This window comes from Triturus cristatus, chromosome 10 (genome assembly GCF_964204655.1).
Source record: "Triturus cristatus chromosome 10, aTriCri1.1, whole genome shotgun sequence".
Classification (NCBI taxonomy): Eukaryota; Metazoa; Chordata; class Amphibia; order Caudata; family Salamandridae; genus Triturus; species Triturus cristatus.
In genome coordinates this window covers 253,567,760-253,589,476 of record NC_140593.1, presented here as the reverse complement: position 1 = coordinate 253,589,476, position 21,717 = coordinate 253,567,760, and the positions used below count along the sequence as shown (strand labels likewise).

The window sequence follows — 21,717 nt, the reverse complement described above, 5'->3', positions numbered from 1 at the left end:
TGGGTGGGTGGCAGCCTACGCAAATGTTAGCATATATGGTTAAGCATACGTCAACCATCCTGATTCAAGTGGGGGACTACTGATTTGAAACCTAGCCCCTTGAATCCAGTTTTTATGAATCTGCTGCTTATAGACAAGAAAGCTCAAAAATTATTTATAACATCTGTCAAGCAGTTGTCATCCATATCTTGAGCCTCTCCTAAAGCCATATACGTGCCTCTGTAGGTTTAAATGTGGTGCGTGGGCTGGTCCATAGGCAGGCACTGAAGGCAGGCATCCAGTGCCTGGCCTATGCGAATCCCATGTCTCCGCTTGGCAGGATACAGGCGACTGGAACTGGTCTGACTCATAAGTGTGTGCTGCTTGTATCTTGCTGTTGCAGGACTCTAATGCACTGTGACATTCCAACACTTGTCACCCTCTCTGCCACAGCATTGTCCGTGCTTCTATCCATGCCAACCTACAGAAGCACACACTCCCTCTTTTGAGGCGCCTCCATGTGCCACGATCAGATCTCTCCCTCGGAACAACCCAAACCAAGCCTCAAACCGGTTCTACTCAGAAATCGGACTAATTAACCAGTTTCTGGTGCTGGGGCCCAATTTTCTTGTTTCCATTAGTCTCCAAGAACCCACTCTGGCCGATTGAACCTTTTTACTTGCCCAATAGCGTGGAGGGAGCAAACACATTTATCAGAGAATACTTTCCGCAATTTGACATAATTAAGGACTCGAAACTCAATCTCTATTGCTCTCTGGATTTTATTATCAACAAAAACATCTGCAGATATAAGCACCTTAATACAAGGCACAACAGGTAAATAGGCACTAACACAAATGCTACTCTACGAAGAATCCGCATACGACTAAATATAAACAAAAGTACAAATTCTAAAAGCATGAGGTAGGTAACTACCAAGCCAATGTCGATATTCGGAATCATTAAACCAAAAGCATCTCTGTCCCTACTCTATGCTGGATGACATCCCTACTTAGCGTTCCCTTGAGACCCAAGAAATCATGAAAAGGTGTCAGAAGTGAAACTCCCTAAGAAGTCTTCACTTAGTGAGAGTTCGGTCTAAAGTATTCCTTCTAGCTCCTCGCCCACCTCTTCTCTCTGCTCTGGGCTATTCTGTTCTCTCCAACCCTCGGGGCGCTGTCCCTAATAAGAAACCCCAAATCATAGAACACGCCCTCTGGCACACCTCTTCGACCAGGTCTTCTTCCAGTACTTTTCCATCCGACGCTGTCCATCTTCCATCGTCCATCAGCTTGGCCTTGAGTCCCACACACCGTCCGCACTAGGAGTTGCGATTGGCACATTTCAAAGTACTCCCATGTCTGGCTTCCCCCATAATTAAATTCTTAGACAAAGACCTTTTCTACTAACGAACCAACTGTCCTTGCACCTGCGGTGAGATCATGGGATGGAGAAATACTTCGCATCTTTTAACTTTTACAATTTACTGCAGCCTAAAACCTCTAACGAAATAAATCATTGCGGCCTACCGCATTCAGCTGACATAAGAAAATACCAGGCCTTTCTTCTCAACGATATATGTGAATTCGGGCCTCTACTAGGTTAAACACACTATTAAATTACATTCTAACATTAGTGCTTTTACTTTCATATACGTGGATAAACGACATACATGAGTTAATTCAATCAGGTTACACGTTTAGCCTAATGTATTGTATTAAACAGGAACTAATCGTTATGCATTTTGCTAAATACATTCACAATATATTTTCACGTCTCCTAACGCTTCTACATTGCGACATAGCTGATACATTTCTTAATACATCTCGCACGGCATAACTAAAGATACATTAATTATATGCGGGTGCCAACTAACAGTGAATATGATGCACCCCTACAATTTTCAAAACCTTTAGGCGCTACATCACTGGGATTCTTTATGCTAAATTTACCTACAGGTGTGCATAGGACCTATTTCTACAAAGCCCAATTTATATCCTAAAGACTGTCAAAAAGATATCTCCTGGTAACCCCGCCCCTTTCAAAGACACCCTTCCGTTTTTCATCTCACTTAAAGCCCTGGTTAGACTAGCACACGATTTGGGGCACTTGGCAGGGCTGGTTTTTGAAACAACAATTTCAATACGCATAGGCAATAAAACTATGCAGTTTGGGTTAAAAGCCTAATCTAGATGATAACTGATACTTCGTTCCTCGGAAATGCTGCGTTTCCATACTTCCTTCAACATGGCGCTCACCATTTCGTTTTTCAATAAGCATCAGTAATAGGCAGCGCTCTACTTCTTCGGCTGAACTCCAAGGTCCTAAAGGAGAATCAAATTACGTAATACTGACTGCTTGTTTGGCTTCCAGCACAATTATCAAGTAGGACGGCAACCGTGAAAGTCTAGAGTTATTTTTTTTTTTCGGAAACGGGAAAGCCACGAAACTGAAAAGCACATTTAAAATGGACAAATATGTATCTAATTTATCATGTTAGGAGAACGTATTTTTCATTTGTTCACGGCTTCAGTACATTAACATAAAATATTTATTATTTCTGGAAAAGTCCTCCTGATTTGAATAAAAGTGGCATTTATTTTTCTCCTCCCCGTTCATTTTCAATAGAGTTATTGCTCACAAACATGGCCGCTGATTCGTTGCATTGTTTTCCGTTTCTATCTTATCACACGCAAACGGAGGTCTGTGCGTGATGACGTACAATGTAGGCACCCGACAGAACATGGAGTGGAAGTGCCTGATGTAGCATGGTTGATCAAGGGAGTACACGCAATAGCGTATTGCTTGGATCTGGATCTCAGCATGTGCCAGAAAAGTCCGGGGAACCAGGCGGTCTCTCAGGGACAGTGCTGCCCTCCTTCCCTGAAGCATGCGCCCTGCTTAGTAGTCGTTACTCCTGCCTGGTGGTTGACACCCACCGTAGACACATGGCGTTCCCACCTAAATATCTCCAAATGAAGAAAACTGGCATCCGAAACCAGCTCAATACCGAATTGCTTCGATACAGCGAAAGGTACAGCTAGTGACAGATACCAGTACTGGGCACAGAACTCCGTGGGTGCATGCCGATCATCCGGTGGTATGTGATGTAGCCGACATTAGTGCCCTTAGTGATAGACAACTCAAGGCTTTTTTTTTTTTTTTAAAGTACATTTGAAACTTTACATGTTGAAACATTACTTCTTTTAAACTTTACTTTTAAGTGAGTCAGTAAACTTTATTTGCACAAGCTAATTAAAACTCTTGCAATAATTATATTCAAACATTCAGATTTAAAAAGTCGTTTTAAACAATGAGAATAAAAGAAAAGTGTCAGTGTCCCTGTGAGCAGCCGGCTGGAACATATTGATGTCCAAAGCAAACCAAGTGGGAAGGTACATCGAACAATTGTGCAGACATAAAAGATTAAAGATAGGGCACCACCTCAACTAAAAGACTGCTTTAAAGTGCGAATTACTAGCAGCATAAGCGGGAGTACGCAAACTTTATAGAGTGCACTTATGAGTTCGCAAGGGAGCCGATGTAGCTCAAGGGCATTGATGTGAATGTTCTCTTCCTGGCTTGCAGCCTGGCCCCTGGAGGAAGGGTGGAGTTTTTAATCTCTAATTATCACCGTGTTCTGCAGTTCAAGTTTACTTTTTTTCCGTTCAAATCTGTTTAAATATTTTGCAAAGCGACAGTTTAATATGGGGTCATCAAGTTGTAGACAGTGATCGTATTAAATGTGAAGATCCATTCACCTGGCCCCCCTCTCTATTCTATGGTTGCCTTTTGCTCCCTGATTATTGCCAGTTTATTGGCTCAGAAGTGTGAGCACTTCCTTAGCAAGAGTTGATGTTATACCCGTTCAGGAACACTGGGAATCTCCTTTCCTTTTTTCTTCAATCCAGCACTCGAATGACCCTAGGGTCTCATCAGTGGTGCTTGATGCAGCGAGTCCTGATTCTGAGTATACACTTTGGAACCCCTAAGACATCGTGGTTTCTTTGTGGCAAAGGAGTCGAACAATCAGTATGGTGGCTGGCTCGGTTGTTGATCCTCCGGTTATTAAGGTGATAGATGAGTTGGCCCAATGAAGTTGGGTGGCAGGGGCTTAATAGTAATAATGCCTGCCCATTATCCTCGAGGAATTAAACCTTGAGGTAGCATGGATGGATTACTTTTGTCATAAAATATGTCTGGGCTAGGTCAAAACGAGGATAAAGGGAATTTTTTTGAAATCCCTGAACCCCTTCATTTTGTGCTCACAATAAATTTGGTCATGTAAAGTGTTTGACTGTAGTAACTATTTTTTTTTTATTCTCCAGCAATCCTGGCACTCTGACCAAGATAACGCGGGGCTGTAATTTTGCTTAAGAACTCCCATAATTGGAATTATGTGGTTTATAGACATCCCATTAATTTGTGCTTATGCCAGAAGATGGCATGCTTGGGAGGAAATGGTTGACTGTCTTTCTTCGTTTTGGCAAATATGTACATTCCGCCTGGGAAACCTTATAATCATTTGTTGAGTTCTTTTGTTTCTGATATGTCCATTGGGGAAGAATGTCCCCACATAATATTTATGAGAGATTTAAATGCTAAAGTGTCTAATTCTGCTTCTGCAATTTATGCTAATGTCGCCAAGGAAAGAATTTGGTCCATGCCTAAGATTTTATTTCCTGATAAATTTAAAATGGACAAACGTGGGATCCTCATACTTGACACCCATAGAAGATTTGATCCGATCATATTAAATGGGAGAATTTCTGTGGGCATAGCTGCCCTTTTTTACCTTTCATGCCCCGTCTACCCAGAGTTTATTGCAGTGGTTTCCAAAATTTTTCGACCCATGGCTCTCTTGACGTTTTAGCTGCAGCGCCCCATTATGTAACTTTTTTTGGTGTGGCGGGGCTGTGTGCCCGGCCTGGGGAGTACATCCATTTTTCTCCCTGAATCATTGAGATGAAGCTGATGAAGGTATTCTAATCATAGATGTAATCCGATCGACTGCGGAGCCCCAAGCAGTGTCAACGACTGGAGAGACACGGGGTTCTTGAAGTGAACCGCTAATGCATTGTGATGTAGTGCTCTTTAAAGAGGTGTGTCTTTTAGCTTGTTCCTGAGCAGGATTTGTTAGGCCCTGATAGATGCAGAAATGTTATTTCAGATCATGGATGCATTGATTGAGAGTATCTGCGTCTGCCATCTAGTTTTTTTTTTTTGTGTGCACATTATTGCCTCCCGTCTGATGGTACCAGGCTGTCCTTGTTACCTTGGCAGTGTGGTCCTTGAACCTGAGGTTGGTGTCCAGGGTAATTGCAAGTAACTCGGTGTTGTATGAAAGCTGGGGCCTGAATTTGTCCTAGTTCATGCCGTTGGCTCAAGTTTGGACTAGTGCTTGTTTTTCTAGGCAAATAGCAGCCCTTTGTGTGGCTGAGCTTCAGTTTGTTGCTAAACATCATGTTCTGAATGAGGGGCAGACATTGCTTGTGGTGTAGAAAACCTGGAGCAGAGGACACTTTCAAGTAATATGATCATTCCCCAGCAGGACCCTGTGAGTGGTAACTGTTTATGTAGCTTATGCGCCCCAAAGTTATGTAGCTTATGCGCCTCAAAGTTATTTGCCTCCATAATATTTGACTATGTACTTGCAAATTCAGTGTTACAGCGGACGGCACATTAAGGACTGGATGTTGTGTCCCGTGGGTTAGGGATGATCTCTATGGCAGATGCCTTAGCCTGCTGAGCTATCTTTCTTTAATGGCATACTTGCTTTAGAGCTAGTGCACTGATCTCAGCTGTCGCCGGATTAAAACTTATGTCAATTCCTAGTCTGTGTGGACCTGTGACTGACATATTACACACAACATAGTTACATATGCATTTCTCAAGTACTTTATGCCCTCTGAGCTTCCTCGCAGGTTAAAAACTTGTTAGCATACTAGTTCCCTAACAGCTGGGCTATGTCCCTAGGATGGGGACTTGAGCATTCAGAGCGGTTCTGATGTGTCCAGACGAATCACTCTGAACTCTTCAGCAAAGGTAGGGAGAGGAACAGAGGTTGGCAGTAGAAAGGAATCTCGCCCTCCCCTTATGAAGAGAGGTAAAAATTATATTATTGCAAAACACTCATACTAAATGATTTTATCAGTGATGTTGACATGCCAGTAGGAAGTTCTCTATTTTATCTTAAAAACCTTACAAACAAATATCCCACTCCTTACAGCTGCTACACCTATCCTATACCCAGTTGTACCAAATGATACAAATAATTAACAAACGTTTTTCGCAGTTCAAGAGCTAACACTGCATGCTTTGTCAGTAGCTTTTGCAGATGTAGTGGGAAGGCTCAATGGAAAGTGGGACTTATCAGGCCCGTTTAAAATTTGATCCTCGATAGCAAATTAGTGCCACTGCACTTGTCTTAAGTACTGGGGATGTCTGCATGCATTTGGGGAACACTGCATGCTCTGGCAGTTGACTTTTGCATTATGTGGAGTAGTGAGATCAGTTGTGGGGAAATCCATAGTAGTTTGGTCTACTAGAACCTACGCTTCTTCACTTTGCATGTTATCTACCTTACTGTTAAGTGATTAAATAGCTATTTTTTGGCTATTTCGCTCCTCCGAGCCACAAGGCACTGTAATTCCATTTCTGTACGTTATTTGAAAGGAGCTGTATATGTATACACAATCAGTGACATATATTTGCTTCAAGCAGAGGTGCTCAAACCTGGCTGCTTTTGACAGTGCACAGATTGGGAACCACTGGTTTATTGGATTAAGTTATTTTTTCTTTTCAAATGTTCGGGGTATTTGATAAATTCTTTGATCTTCATTCTGTATTTACCAATGTGAGAAGTTGGCCTGGTATATGCTGTCCACTAATTATAGTGGGCACCTTGCACCAGTTTAAACAACCCCTTATTGATGATATGTTAGAGATAACCTTTATTGAAAGCTATCCTAGTGGTAGCTATGGAGAGCAGCCTTCAGGCTAAGTCTTGAAGGAATGTAAAGCAGCTTGTTTTACCAGTTTACAATCTCTTGAATGACCAAATTAAAGGGAAACGACCATAGTATAGGGGGGTATGTCCGTGGTTTTCAGTTTCCAGGTGTTGGACCCGGGAAACCCCTATATGGGTATGACTGCTTTCTATAAATCGAATAGTCGCTCATTTTGGACTCCAGAATAACAGCAGCCCGCCTTAAAATTAAGAAACTTTGTGTGGACCAGCAGACACACTGTTTTGGTGATCCTATCTTTCTTTTTGAGCCCCACATGGAAGAGAGTCGCAAACTAGGTACTTTTACTGGTAGTTTATTGCCTAAAAGGGTAAATCCTCATTGACAATATTAAATCAGGAAATCGATTAATACGAAAACAACATTTGCTGTTTTCTCTGGGTCGGCAGTGGGAAATTGATTTTCTTAAATGTTTAAGACGCCGCTGTAAACTCTGTGAAAGTAGATGCGATTATTGTTCTAAATAGATTAGTTTGAGAGAGTCTTCAAGGGCCAGTGATACCAGAAAGTACTGGTGCTAGATCACAGAGTACTGTGATTCAAGGGTGAAGGCGCAGGCTATCCCGATCTCTGTAAAGCAGTGTTTCCCAAACTGGGGTCCGAGGACCCCCAGGGGTCCGTGGCACATTCCCAGGGGGTCCGCAGGCAGCAGTTTTAAAAGCACTGCAAAGTTCCTTGTAAAATTAGCAGTTTTCGAGCAACTATAAAAGTGTCAAGAAAATGCCAGTGATTAATGTACCTGCTGGAAAGAGATGAGTTTTGTCTAGTGGCAGCTTTGACTTATCTAATGTGACACAGAGGTTTAATATGCCGACTGCAAAGAACGTGTACAATGCATTTTAAAAAAACAGTATTTTATGTGCATAGGTCAGTGGGCTACTGATTTTGTCACAGAGATTCTTTTGTCACTGTGCAATTCATAAGGGACAATCGTAATCTAGCACAGTGTCCTATAAACTTTCAAAGAGCTGCTTGCAAACTGCATGGTAAAAGTTAGCAACATATGTTTATTCCCAGTCTATCATTATCCTGATGCTGCTATGTTCCCACTTCCTGCACATGAACAATTTTGTAATGTCTTTTTGTCACTGGAAGTTACAAAACGACATTTTTATTAAAGATTGTTTATGTGCAGGAAGGGTCACCATCCTGAACATAATCAAAGGTGTTTTGCTTTTTCCGTTGGAAAAAGCAAAAACGAGGAGAAATAAGGCATTTCTCCTCATTTCGCCAAGTTAAGACCAGGTTTTTCATGGTCTTAATTCTGGTGCTGTCTCCTATTTAAGCTGACCTTATAAATAGAGGGCAGCGTCAAAATCAATGGGTGTTGGAGTGAAACGCCCACTGCAACTCCCACTGCCCACCTTTTTCATGCCAAGCATTGCGTGAAAGGGGTCCTTATATACAAGGCAGCATTAAGCCACAATAAGTGGCTCAACTGTGCCTTGTAAATAAGGCAAATCCCCTATTGCCACAGGAACATCGCAAAAAGTGACGTTCCCGTGGCGATAGGGACTTGTAAATATGCCCCTAAAATCCTAAGTAATTTGAGTATTTGTTTTGTGTGCACACGTTTGTTTATTTTTTTCGAATTACTGTTTTAATGTTTGAAATGTAAATCCTACAAATTGCTTGGGGGTCCCCGGCTTCCAGTGGTGACTCACTGGGGGTCCTCAGGAGGCAAAAGTTTGGGAACCACTGCTGTAAAGGATTTGGGTGGATTATATCTCTCAGTTGTATGAGAATAACATGCTTGCCTTCCCTGTGACTCTGTGTGGACGAGGCATCATTTTTGGTGCACAGTGCTCCAGCAGCAGAGGAGATTGTTTGGTTTATAAACAATACTAGAACTTCTGGGGCCCAGGCCTCCAATGATGTTCCCATCTCGATTATCAAAAAAGAGGCCCTTGCACGGGGAGCCTTTCTTGCCCCGTTGTTTAATTATTGTCATCGAACTGGGAAAATTGCCCAAACTTGGAAGGGAAGTGTTGTAATTTCTCTGTATAAGAAGGGCCCTAAAGCATTTCCGGCAAGCTTTAGATTGATTGCTCTGCTGGTTGCGTCTGGCAAATTATTTTCTTAGAGCATTCTTTGTCTTTTACAACAGTGGGCTCAGGATTAGAATATCATACCTCTGGAACAAGCTGGTTTTAGGAGGAATTATAGCACACTAGACAGCATTGCGGTCCTCCAGACTATTGTGAAAAAACATGTTTTTCTCTGAGGTATACCCATTTATACGGCCTTCATTGACTTCTCTGCAGTGTTTGATAGAGTGGACTCCCAAACACTGTGGAGGAAGCTTTTTTTCTTGGGCATTCCACATCATCTTTTGGGACTCATTATGGAGTAACATATGGATACCTGGTGTCAAGCTTTGATCGTTGGGACACAGGGTCTATCCTGCAGGGTTAAAACCCTTAAAGATCTTAAGCAGGGATGTCTGATGGCCCCCCTTTTGTTTTTGTTGTATCTTTTTGATCTCCCAGGTACTTTAAATCAAGTGAGGGGGGTGTGCCCCAAAAATTGGAACATTGTCCATTGGCTCTTTATTACATGCTGATGATGTGGTCATCTTTGATTTAACACTCGTTGGTTTGCAACATCATTTGCAGGGCTCGACAAATCTTAAAAATCGCACTTGACCTGCAGGTCTAGTGACTAGAATTTTTTACTCGACCTAACATCAACGTACTCGACCCACAAATTGGTTGCATGCAAATTTTCCTCAAAACATTTGCAGCGCAGTTGATCTATGACCAGTAAGACATGATCAATTTTTTTTAGCCTCATTACCATTCTCACTGCAATGTTTTAAAAGTTATGAGCATGGCGTTGGATAAACACTCTCATCAGTACTCGGGTACACCACTGAACCTTAAACATACTAGAGTGCAGCCTCATTTAAACACTCTTAGCAGTACTCGGGTACACTACTGTACACTACACATACTAGAGAGTGGCCCTGGATGAATACTCTTAGCAGAACTCCGTTTCACTGCTGTACCTTAAACATACTAGAGTACGGCTCCGGTGGCTCAGCATCCTGTGATTCCGAGCAAATCACTTCATCTTTCCGTGCCTAACAAAACTGAGTGTGTCCTTGTGTAATGTAACTGGTGCTCATGTAAAGCACTCCAATACCTTCAGGTCGAGTAAGCGCTATATAAATCTGCAAAACAAAAACTCTTAGCAGTACTCTGGTACACCGCTGTACCTTAAACATACTAGAGCACAGCCTAGGAAAGGGCAGATTGCACCATGGCTTGGGTCAGAAGAAACTGTATGACTGAAAAGTTTTTATGGGCTCTTGCATTTATATTTTATGTCCCAGCTATCAGATCAGGCATGCTGTGTAAGTACAACTAGGGCCACATAAACAAAACTGCCCTGCTTGAACGTGACATATCATCGTCATTTTCCATCATTCCTTTCCAGGTCGCTGACGTGGGGACCTTTCTGTCAAAGCGACGGTGAAGCCTTTCAGTGCGATTTCACACCATAGATTGTGATTACAACCTTCTCATACATCTGTTTCACTTCCTGGTGGGCTCCACGGTCTGGCCTTTCAACTTAATGAAGTCGGCGCCAGCCAGATCCTCCTTGTGAACGGCCGTGCTTCATATACAATTAATTAAAAATCACCCAGGGAAATAAAAAGATAGGTGTTTAACGTGATTGCTTGTACAACTTGGAGTGGACATATATTTTCGTTCTTGTCCAATTTTCTCCAGCCTCCTTACATTTTTACCTCTTTTATCTTTGCCAACCCACCCATTCACTCCTTCCTTACTATAGATCATATTATGCAGCTAAATATTTTTGTAATTAAAATAACAAAGGGAATCGTGGGGCGCTGTTTACCCTCTGCATACCGCCGGTGCACACATGCCTTGTAGAGCTGGGTAATCCAACATCTAAGCTGTGAGATTGCAAAATTTCCTGCGCTTCCATCTGGCGCCTTGATGGGCACAGCAGGCAGCTTGTTGGCACCTCGCGAGCTACCATTGGATGAGGCACGTGCAGTGAGTGCCCTCTGGCCACCCTCTATTAGAGTCCATGAATGCTTTGCAGTTTCGAAATCTCCAACCTTTTTCATGTGCCTCATCTAGCTGTGGTTCTCTGAGCACTATCAACCTTCTGATCACAGGCAGTTTGCAGTGCTAATGTGATCTCACTCGTCAATTATAATTGTCTAATGCCTAATTTCTAGTTAACTAGGTTTATTTACGTTGCCGGTAAGTTTGTGCTTTTCCAGGATAGAAGACTTGAAGTCTGAAGCAATAACCAGCATAACAATAGCCCCTGCTGTGCGTCAATCCCCTTCAAAGCCACTCTCCCCAACAATCGGAGCAAGAACCCCTGACCCGCGGCGGTGTTCCCATCCAAGCGCACCTACCGTAGGGTCTCCCGCAGAGAGATCGAGCTGTCCTCGGCAGGCGCAAGCTTACATCACGGGCAGAGCTCCACTCGCAGGGCTCCCAGAAACATGGTTAAATACCCAAGGTGCAGGAGGAGAACTTCTGCTTCGCTAGGGCACCAGTGTCGTTTATGGCCTGCCTCTGGTCAAGTGAATTGGGTACAGGGGTTGGAAAGGCGGTTTTCACGCTTCTCCGGCAGTATTTCCTGCTGAGGCTCATTGTAATTAGCCAATGAGAAGCGTGTACACTTTACTGTGCGGAGATTAGCTACCATCCGATTGGTTGATTGCCACGCGGGCTTGGTCTGCAGAGGCCTAGTTGCAATCAGCCAATCAACACCTTTGCTTTTCCCACATTTTGTCACGGCAGTTCCTGAACATTTCACCCAGCTGCCCTCTAGAGCCTTCTACCGGCACTGCACTTTAGCACAGCGACAAAGCTCACTCGCCAGGCCGGTCAAGTAGGCCTGAAAACTGTCTCGCCCTGGAAGAAATTTACTCGCTTTTGCGAGCGGGCGAGTACATTTTTCGAGCCCTGTTTTGGAATCTCTAAGTATGCAGAAGCCCATTTTCGGAAGATCAACTTTGCCAAAAGCAAGGTTTTAATCTTCTGTAAGAAAGGGTTAAGTGTAAAGAGGAATCTTCAATGGCTGTTGGACACTGAAAAACTAGAAATGTTGGATTTGTATCTTTACCTCGGAAAGGGTTTTTCCTAAAATGGGTGGGACGTGAAACACATGAAGCTGTGTGTCAGCCGGGCTCTCTCAGGCCAGCGCATTGCATAGATTTTGTCAAGTTTGTGGGAGACGTCATTTTGGATACGTGTTGTCTGTTTTCAGGATCAAAACACCCCCTCACCTCCCGGTCTTGTGCTGTTGAGATGCAGGATATGAGTTATTGGCATTTCTATGAAGGAGTTGAAGGTCGCATTTTGTGCCAGGTTTGTAGTTTCAATTATTTGGCTGCTCCTCATGTTATGCGTTTGGAATTTGGTCTAGTTTCCTTGTATATTTCCTCCTTGGCAGTGGTATTGAGGTGGGGTACTCACTTTTTGGCGGGGACAAGGACACACTTAGGACAGCCCTTAGAGTAGAAATCTTCTTTAAGCTGAATAAATGATCCGCTTCTTTTAGGTTCTTTGAGTGAGTTAATGAAGTGTTTGGGCTTAGTCTCAAAATTGATTCCTTTTTGTCAAAGTTTCCTCTTAAGATGCTCATAAAGGGCTCTGTGCCCAATATTAGCTTAGCTAGAGAGATTGCCTTAAGGCAGTCCAAACCATGCAATCGGGTGGTGTGCAAGAGCACATAGGAGAATGAGCAGCAGCCCTATTAAACTTGAAATGTACCGCTTGGAATTAGAAGGTTGATTCTTTTGCTGGGATTGTATCAGTTGCCCTTCAAAATATCACAGGCATTTGGGATAAAATTCAGAAAAAAAGAAAAGAATCTGTCAGCTGTGCCAGTAGCATATTCAGGATTTTTGTTAGTGTACCTACCCAAGCAAGGATGCTTATCCCTCCCTGGTGTTTTTTAGGTCTCGCCTGAGCCAGCGCTTATAGCGCTGCTCTGGCGAGAGTTTTAGTAAGCGGGTTTTGGAAGTGCTAACCTAGTGGCTTTTTTCAGGCCTCCAGCTTCCGTTTGCGATGTCGTGCACGCGCACAGCTGCTATCCTGGTTTCTAGCATTCCTTTCCTCGCATGGCCGGCTTTCCTCCCCCTCCCTTACTGCACGGAAGAGTTTCGTGAGACAACAGGTGCCACTGGGCTCGAAATCAGACAGAGCCATCCGGCTTGATTAATGGCGGCATTTGCAAGTTTTACAAGACCGCAGTCTCTCACCTCTGTTGTCCTTACCACATTAGTGTGGCTCTACGGCCAGAGCTTCTGACATTGTAACTAGTGAACCACGTTCGAGTCCCGGCGTGGCTCAGTATTCTGTGATTCTGGGCAAATCACTTAATATCTCCGCCCCTCAAAAAACATGAATGCGAGCTTGTGTGATGTAACTGATGCTCATATAAAGCACTCCGATATATTTGGATCCATACTACCCAAAAAAAGTCAGAAACCTCGACACTCCGTGTTGGGTCTGGCTTCCTCACTCCCTTCTTATGCAGGCTTTAAAGCAATAACACAGGGTCTCACAACTTTCACCTTTGAGTCCATCCCTGAGACCCTGGTGCTGTCCAGTGCATCTGAAGCTGACATGCGACTGACTCTGACCAGCCCCCACGGCCATTGAGCAATGCCGCAGTCCAAGTAAAACGCAAGCATTTTAAAAATGCAATTACAACACAATATATAAACAAACATACCATCTCCACTCTTTCTCTGCCCGTCCTACCACAGTACACCGCCCTGATGCGGCCTGCGGCACCACAATCTGCTTCAGATGCCTGCTTGATTGCCTTCGGGAGTCGGGGGACATTTTCATATTTTCAAGAAAGCAAAAATCTTTTTTTTTCATGTGAAGGAGGCAGCGGGGCGGAACGACGCCTTGGAGGAGCCGGTTAGACTGCGCCAGCGCATCTATTCTTACCGCCACGAGCCCCCAGGGGCACAGCCAGGTGTGAGCGGGAGAGGTGAAGGGGCTGCCCTGAGATGTCGTCTTCAGCTCCAGGGCCGCATTCCTGCCAAGCTGCACCGCACGGGGGCCTGGAGGATCCGGCCCGTCTCCGCGGCCTGCGCTGAGCGCCAAGCTCCTGGGTTTCACAGCACCAACTCTCACATATACCTAGCAATTAACAGAGTAGTAGGCACAGCAGCCTATCTTTGACATTTTCTTTTTCCCATGTGGACTTAGGGGCTTATTTACAAGGCCCTTGCACCACTTTTGTGTCATTTTAAACATGGGAAAAGTGACACAAAAGTGGCGCAAGGGGCTTGTAAATCTGCCCCTTAATTTGTAAAAAAACTACTAAACAAAATACGCGCAGGGGGTCAACGTTTTTTTCTTGGAAGCTTGCGCCGCTGAATATCAAAGAATGCTTGGCCATGACGCCATCTGATGCCTCTTTACCTGAACACCTTAACCTTCCTGTTCGTCCAAATTTCAAATGGTCCTTTTCATTTCTTCTCTCTCCCACGGTTTGTAATCTTTTCCTTCTCTTTTCCTTGTCCCTTTTCTGCCCTTTTGCATCTGTCATTTCTGATGATAACAAGCATTGCCATAGCCAATAGGTCTCGCCTTTGGGACCTTAGAAGTGTTTAGCCATGCAACAGTTGATGTTGTTGTACCAGTGATATTTTGTTGCATAACTAAATATTTATAAGGTCCCAAAGGCGAGACCTATTGGCTATGCCAATGCTTCTTACAGGGATGTGAGGTACGAGAGTTTTCTCGTAAGGATACGTTTGGATTTCGTGTAAGGACAATGCTCAACAGTAATTGTTATGATGTATGGTGATATTTTGTATCTGAGAAATTGTAGGTGTTATTTGCTAGTGATGCTTCTCAAAGTTTCGGTGTGTTTTTTTTAAATGATAAAGGTCAGAACATTTTACGCGTTTGCCCTTATGCTTTAGGGAGTGATGCCTCCAAACAGGAGTGAGCCAATATTGATGGAATCTTGACCTGGGAAGGCAGCCTCTCGCATAAAGAAAGAGGAGGCATAATTATTGAAGCAGAACTATATTGCATGTACTGTTAACTGGTTTTGATGTTTTCTCTTTCCTTCATGTTTTTCTGGGAAATGTAGTCTGTTTATTGAGTGGCTGCTGTAATGAGTAAAGTGAAGAAAGATGAACATAATTCTCGCCTCCTTAATAGAATTGAAACTTTCTGTGCCAATAGCTAGAAAATTTCATATTTCTAACCGGAACCTTTACCTCTTCTTCCCTGCAAGTACCCTCGACGTATCCAAGAGCTTGCCCGCCATTAGAGGTTTCTTTGGCACGCACGTGATGATCGATGATGTAACCTGACACCCAGGTGGGTGTGTGAGTTCATCGTGTATATTTTTATTAATAGTCCAGGGTCCTGTAGTCTGGCATTATGGACACAAGTGTGTCTTCAAAAAAGAGGTGGTATCCCACAGGGCTCGAAAAATCCACTCGCAATAGCGAGCTGGATTTGATCAGGACCAGCTATTTTTAGGGCCTACTCGCCTGTTCTGTCGAGCTGCCAACAGGTGTCCTGCTTGTTCACAAAGTGTATGACCAATAAAGATGCCTTTTAAATCATGTTATCTTGTCACATTTCTCTGCTTTCAGAGACCGAGGTCAAAAGTCAGTTTGTCTTTCTACTTTTACTTTTCTTTCTGTGACTGAAGTTAGAGGGTTTTGTAAAGTGAACTGTGTGACAATCGGGATGAGCTAACCCAAGGAGATGGAGTGCTGAGACCTTTCAGACATCCACCCCCAGTCACAGATCTAGGTTGAATCTATCATCGTTCTTGAGCTCACTTCGCCACCCCAGTTCAGACCCAGCCATATGCAGATAAGTCTTGACCCTGTCCCTCATGGGAACGGTCCAGCCCGAACTGCCAAGCCAGGTCTTTCCTGAACCGTGAACAGGCAACTTGGGACCGGTTTGGGGGTAATACCCCTCATCAGCCAGACTAGCTTGACTCCAGTGGCAACGTGAGCAAGGGTCTCCCGTCTGGGCCTACCCTGCCAACGTAGGACGAACAAAGCAAACACAATCGGGATGAGACCAGTTCATTGGTCAAGTACATTACAGTTAGGCCGACTAGTGTTTTCAAGTTACTAGATCTACAGGTATAGTAACATTTTAATGATTTTTCGAGATATGCCCCATACCGAGGTTGCAGAGTTATTCCATTGAACCTCATACTGGATGTATTTGCCTGATGTGGTAATGATGAAATTGAGAGACTGCAAACGTTGCAGCTCAATTTTTTTTCTCTCATTTCATCTGCACTTCTAAATTCAAGAGTTGGTTGTGTATTGATAATGAAAATGTTGTCCCTAATGTGCCACCTCCTTGCATGGCACTAAAACTGACAAGTGGATTTGTTTTTCCGGAACAAGTAGATTTGAAAAGAGTTGCATCCCTTGGACAAGTAACATAATGTATACAATTCTATATTCTGCCATCGGAGCATTTAACGTTGATTTGACTTGCTGCTAATTTTGTAGTGAAAAAAAGGAAGAAAGTCATTGTTTTGTGTACGATTTTCTTACATATTTTCTAAAGCGCTGTTTTAATAACATAAGTACAAAACTGTAACCTTCAAACCTTTTTTTAAATTTTTACTTTCTACATGTAGCCTTAATGGAGTTCCAGTTGCCTATGATGACATCAAAATTGTGGGCGAGTTGGGGGATATTTATGATGACCAAGGATATATTCATCTTACCATTGAAGCTGAATTTGTTATCTTCCGTCCCAAGGCCGGGGAAAAACTTGTGGTACGTTGATGCTTTTTCCCAAAAGTTTTTTTTGTCTTTTATTTCTTTGTTTTGTTATGGTTTTGTGCAGTTTTATTGAGACACATGGTTAAATTCCTATAGAACCCAGCTATATAGTTTGCCGAAATTACTTTGAAACCAAATTTAAGATAATCCTCTAATCGCATCCATTTCTGGAATGGAAATTGGCATTTCAAAGAATAGGGTGTTAGACTATCTATTAGCTAATCGTATCTGTAATCTAATATAGAATCATCCTTATGATGTATCATACCGTAGGTTCATCTTTCTTCACCTTTGCAGGGGTGTGGAATTTAATAAAATATGTACTTGTCCATGGGGCAGGTTGCTTTATAAATCTACTTGTTCCTTTGGTGCCATATAGTGCGGCGCCAAATTATGGCCGCAATCTCATTATATAGGAGCTCTGATATAGCCTCTCTGATTATACCAGGGTTCATACCATAGAAGTGTTTGATTCATTGCATTCCCCTTATGTTGCTACGTTTCCGCAGATCTACAGGGTTAGAATGCCCTTTTGAGTCTGTGCAAACCTACGAACTTGCATGTTAAGGGTTTTCAACAACGCTTCTCTAATCTTTTGCCATATTGAGAAATGTTGGAAATTTACTCCTGACAATGGCAGAAGTAAATCTTCTTCTAAAGTTGGGAAAAAAGGGGTTGGAGGAAAAGTGAATTTACAAACACTCAGATGTTCGCATGAACAAATCTACACTTTCATATTTTCTCTTGCTAAAATGCAGTTCACAAATATTTTCAAGGAGTACTATTTCTTGTCCTACTTCTTGCTAAAGTGCAGTTCACACATATTTTCAAGGAGTACTATTTCTTGTCCTACTTCTGTAAATTCTTGGGAATTGACGATCTGTATAGTCGCGCTTGACACAAGGACATATGCAGGGCTTGAAAAATCCAGTCGCCCGTTCGCATTTGTGAGCCAGATTGAATTAGGGTGAGCTATTTTTAGGTCCTACTCGCCCTTTCTGGCGAGTAGGAAAAGAAACTGACTTTTGACCTGTCCCTGCTTTGCAAAACATGAAAACATACCTCCCACTGTTTTCAGCCGTCCCTCTCTAAATACTGGGACATTAGCTTAATTTCCTGAAATCTGCCGGGACAGCTGACGAAAAACCAAGACTGTCCTGGCAAATCCGGAACGCCTGGTCACCCTACATATAGCATGGGGGCACTTTTGAGACGTTCTTTAATAATTGGGCCCCGAATTTTGTCTGGCGTTGACCATGACCTTTTGCGTTTATAAAAATTCTGTCTCTCTCGGCTGGCTTCACTGTGAGTGACAGCATTCTGCTCTTTCACAAGGAGCATATCGGCACATGAAGTAGCTTTGTTTAGTGCCAGTATCTACTGTGGCTTTTTGCTTTCGCCAATGTTTGTTGTAATGGTGAGGGCCTGGCAGCTCCCACAGCAATTGGGTTTTACAAAAACCATGCCAAAACAATTCACACATTGACAAAACTAAAAGGTTGACCACCAAATTCAGACCTACTGGTTTTGCCAATGCTTGTTTATTTTTGGTTCCCATAATCTTATTGAAACTGGTTACACTGATTTTCCATTATGAATGTTTTTGGGAAATACTAGCATGCATCAAAACATGTTACAAAATGATGCGTCAAAGAAATGGTTTTTAAAGTTTACAGTAGTTAAGCGAAATGTTTTTTTCGGCTTTAATTTTTTAAATGAACATTTTGTTTTGAAAGCAACGAATCATCAATCTTGCTTTCAAGCTTCTGCAAATATTTGCATCCATCGGAGAGCATTCTGGGAGCATTTATACATATCCTCATATTGCTAAACTTTGAAAACGTGTGTACACATTTTTATACTGGAATCACTGTCAGTAGTGCAGTCAGAGCTTACAACATTTACTTGGAGCACTCACCCTAATAATAAAGGCTTTCAATTAATGAACCATAAATACAAGTTTTAAATACATTAACATTTAGACACAAATATTACATTAACTGCAGACAGTGCCCTTCCCTGACCCATAATGTGGTACTGCAAACTGGCAGCCAAAGGGTTTGTGCTGCAGGGGGTTAGACCTGCCTGTCCCAATGAGAAAATATACAAGAAAACTTGTTGACCTTGACCCCAAACAATATGTTGGGCGTCTGGCATAGGAATTCCACATCCCTCCCTTTGTCTACATCATCTTTCCACTGGGCACCATGCATGTCTAATGGTTTCACAATGACATACATATTTAGACCACATCTTAAAGTTCTGTAGTGTGAAAAAAAATAATTGGAGAAAACCTAAACTATACTCGTTGAATTGTTTCTTGCATTACAGATTTGTTGAAATGATAATGTCTGTAATTTAATTATTCTGGCAGAAAGTTTGCTGGCACTACCATAAATGCCCAAATATTTTTAATCTGCTTTTGAACACAATGAAATGTGCCAGAAGTCTTCTGAAAGTAAGGTTCCCATAACAAAGAATATTTTCAGATCCAACAGGATTCCTTTGTTTAGACCATACGGACTGGATTGTTAAGTAAGTTAAATCCTGTCCATTTCTTTCTATTTAAATTACTTTCACTTACATTTTTCAAACACACAAATATTGTTTTGGTATTTGCATTCATTTTCTTGTCATTTGGTTTAACCGCTGGACTGTAAAGTGTTTTGTATCCCCTAGTTTTGGTGTTTGACATTGTCTTCATTTAAATGTTAATCATAAAATATAAGTCAGCAAGATTGAGATTACAACTTTCTGCCCCCATATAATAGAGATTTTAATGCACTCAGGAAGTCTAATCTGCTTTTGGATTTATCTGAAGATAAGGCATATAAGGAAAACATATGTTTTTTTGAAAGACTTTCTTTTCAATGTAACGTTAGTCACTAACAAAAAATGTATGTTTTTCAAATTTCTGTCCTATTAAATTTCCAAGACAAAAAGAATTTAAATCAATGTTAATTACTGTATCCATCTTTCCATGTGTTTGCATTTATGTGTGTGAAATGGAAAGACAGCCTAGAAAGGGATCACTATTGTAAAAACACTTTAAAAACTCCTTGGCTATTATTCATGTAACACCCAAAGGTCATTGACAACAAACTGGAAAATAAATTGTTATTGTTAAATAAAGTTTTCATCATTCTCTTTAAGCCCAACAAAATATAGGTATGTGAAAAACCTTTTCTCCTTACTCCTGCCTTTAAAAAGACCAAACATTTTCGGAACTTGTCTGAGACCATGCCATTCCCGGAGCCACATTTTTGCCTTCCCTCCCATTCCAACTTGCATAAAAAATGATGAGGAAATAAGTTGGATACCAAGGCAAACTATATGTATTTGATGCTGTGTCCAAGATTTGGGTTTCTACCAAATTCACACGAATGTTATTGGTGTGAAAAGTTGTATCCGTTTTTGTAAAGTTAATACACAGTACAAATGTAACTGACAATACCAAAGTAAATATGCATATTATGGCAGCAATTTCTGTTGTGTATTTTCTTTGAATTCTGCAAAGGTTTTTTTTTTTTCTTTATTTATCTTTGGAAGTCTTCCTGCCTCTCCAACAGCTTCAGTAAGAAGATTTCTGCACCAACAATGTATCTTCAAAGGCCACTTCCTTTCTACTTTTCCCCCATCACACTGGCTGCATAGAATGCCTCTCCAGCTTTCCTCCTCTTAGTCGTTCAGCTTCATGCAGGCTCCTGCTTATGTGTGCTAAACATGCTCTTGAGCATCTGACTGTAGTGTATCTTTGAATGAGTAACATTTTCTTTGCAGCTCTCCATACTTGTCCAATTTCGTTTTTCTTCCTACCCTTTTTTCTGTGGGTCTCAATGCCTCCTTGTGATAGAGCTAGATTTTTGCATTAGGATCCCCCACTTTTGTAGTGATGTGTTGGGTAAAGGTGGTGATCTCCCAGCATATTTACCACATTGTAGAATTTTAGATTATATGTTCTATTTTGGTTGATTTGGTACCCTGATTGTGCAATGAATGTATGACACTTTGTCTTTGAATTAAAAAATGTAGTTTACTCTTCAGTATGCTGTGTATCGTTGATCCTCACTTGATGAGCAAAATACCTTTTTGTAAGAAGGCTGTGTTGCAGCTGATCTAAACAGTGTTCTAACACCCCTGATTCATTATACACCGGTATCATCCAATGTGAAGCTTTATACTGAAAATCTCTTGTAGCAGGAACTCCTTACTTAACATACACAATATGTTAAAATGGAAAACCAGGGGAGGAGCCTAGCGCGGGACCAAGATGGCTGCGTAAGCACAGAGCTCCCGCGACCCTCGTTCCCTCCGGCAAATATCCTGAAAAGAATCCTGTGTCAAATATCCGGAATATTGGAGACAAACCATTGCTGTGGCGAACGCCGTTGTCCGGACTGAAATCGTACACCGGAGACTGAAGTTGTGACAAGTGGAAGTTCGCGGCCTACCCCCGGGAGATGCCCGGGTCTCGCGTTGGCATGGGCCCGGACACTAATTGAACAGCAGCGGCCGTGTGTGGTGCAGACCATCGGATGGGGGCTGTCTTCACTTTCACTTTCGTTTCCTCTACAACTGCGTGCCTCGGCCCGAGAGTGTCTTGGGCAATAGTCGCCTGTAGCTCGGCCTGCACATGCCTGGATCTAAATCGGGGTTTCGGATCCAGCGGACCTCGTGTCAATTGGATGGCTGAGTGGTCTGTCTTTGATGCTGACTGTTCCGGAGTTGAGGATGTCGGCCAAATCGGAAGCCGAAAAACAGAAGCCCAAGAATACCAGGCGGGGGGGGGCTACACTCAAACGAACAATATGGATCGCTATGCCCAGCAAAAGGGATCGCCAAGTGGACCGGGAAAGCCACAGGACGTACCAAGAGATTGTTCGCTCCCCGAACCGGAATTGACACTGCAAGACA

General features: G+C 42.5%; 1 protein-coding gene across 1 annotated transcript in view; it reads left to right on the top strand.

Moving 5' to 3' along the window:
• The first annotated feature begins 2,683 nt into the window (after nucleotides 1-2,683).
• Nucleotides 2,684-21,717, top strand: part of POLR1F (RNA polymerase I subunit F) — a 36,122-nt gene continuing 17,088 nt past the window's right edge. Inside the window, exons 1-2 of the mRNA XM_085630933.1 lie at nucleotides 2,684-3,013; nucleotides 16,656-16,797. Coding sequence (XP_085487059.1) covers nucleotides 2,748-3,013; nucleotides 16,656-16,797 — 408 coding nt within the window. The 5' untranslated portion in view covers nucleotides 2,684-2,747. The remainder of the gene's footprint in view (nucleotides 3,014-16,655; nucleotides 16,798-21,717) is intronic.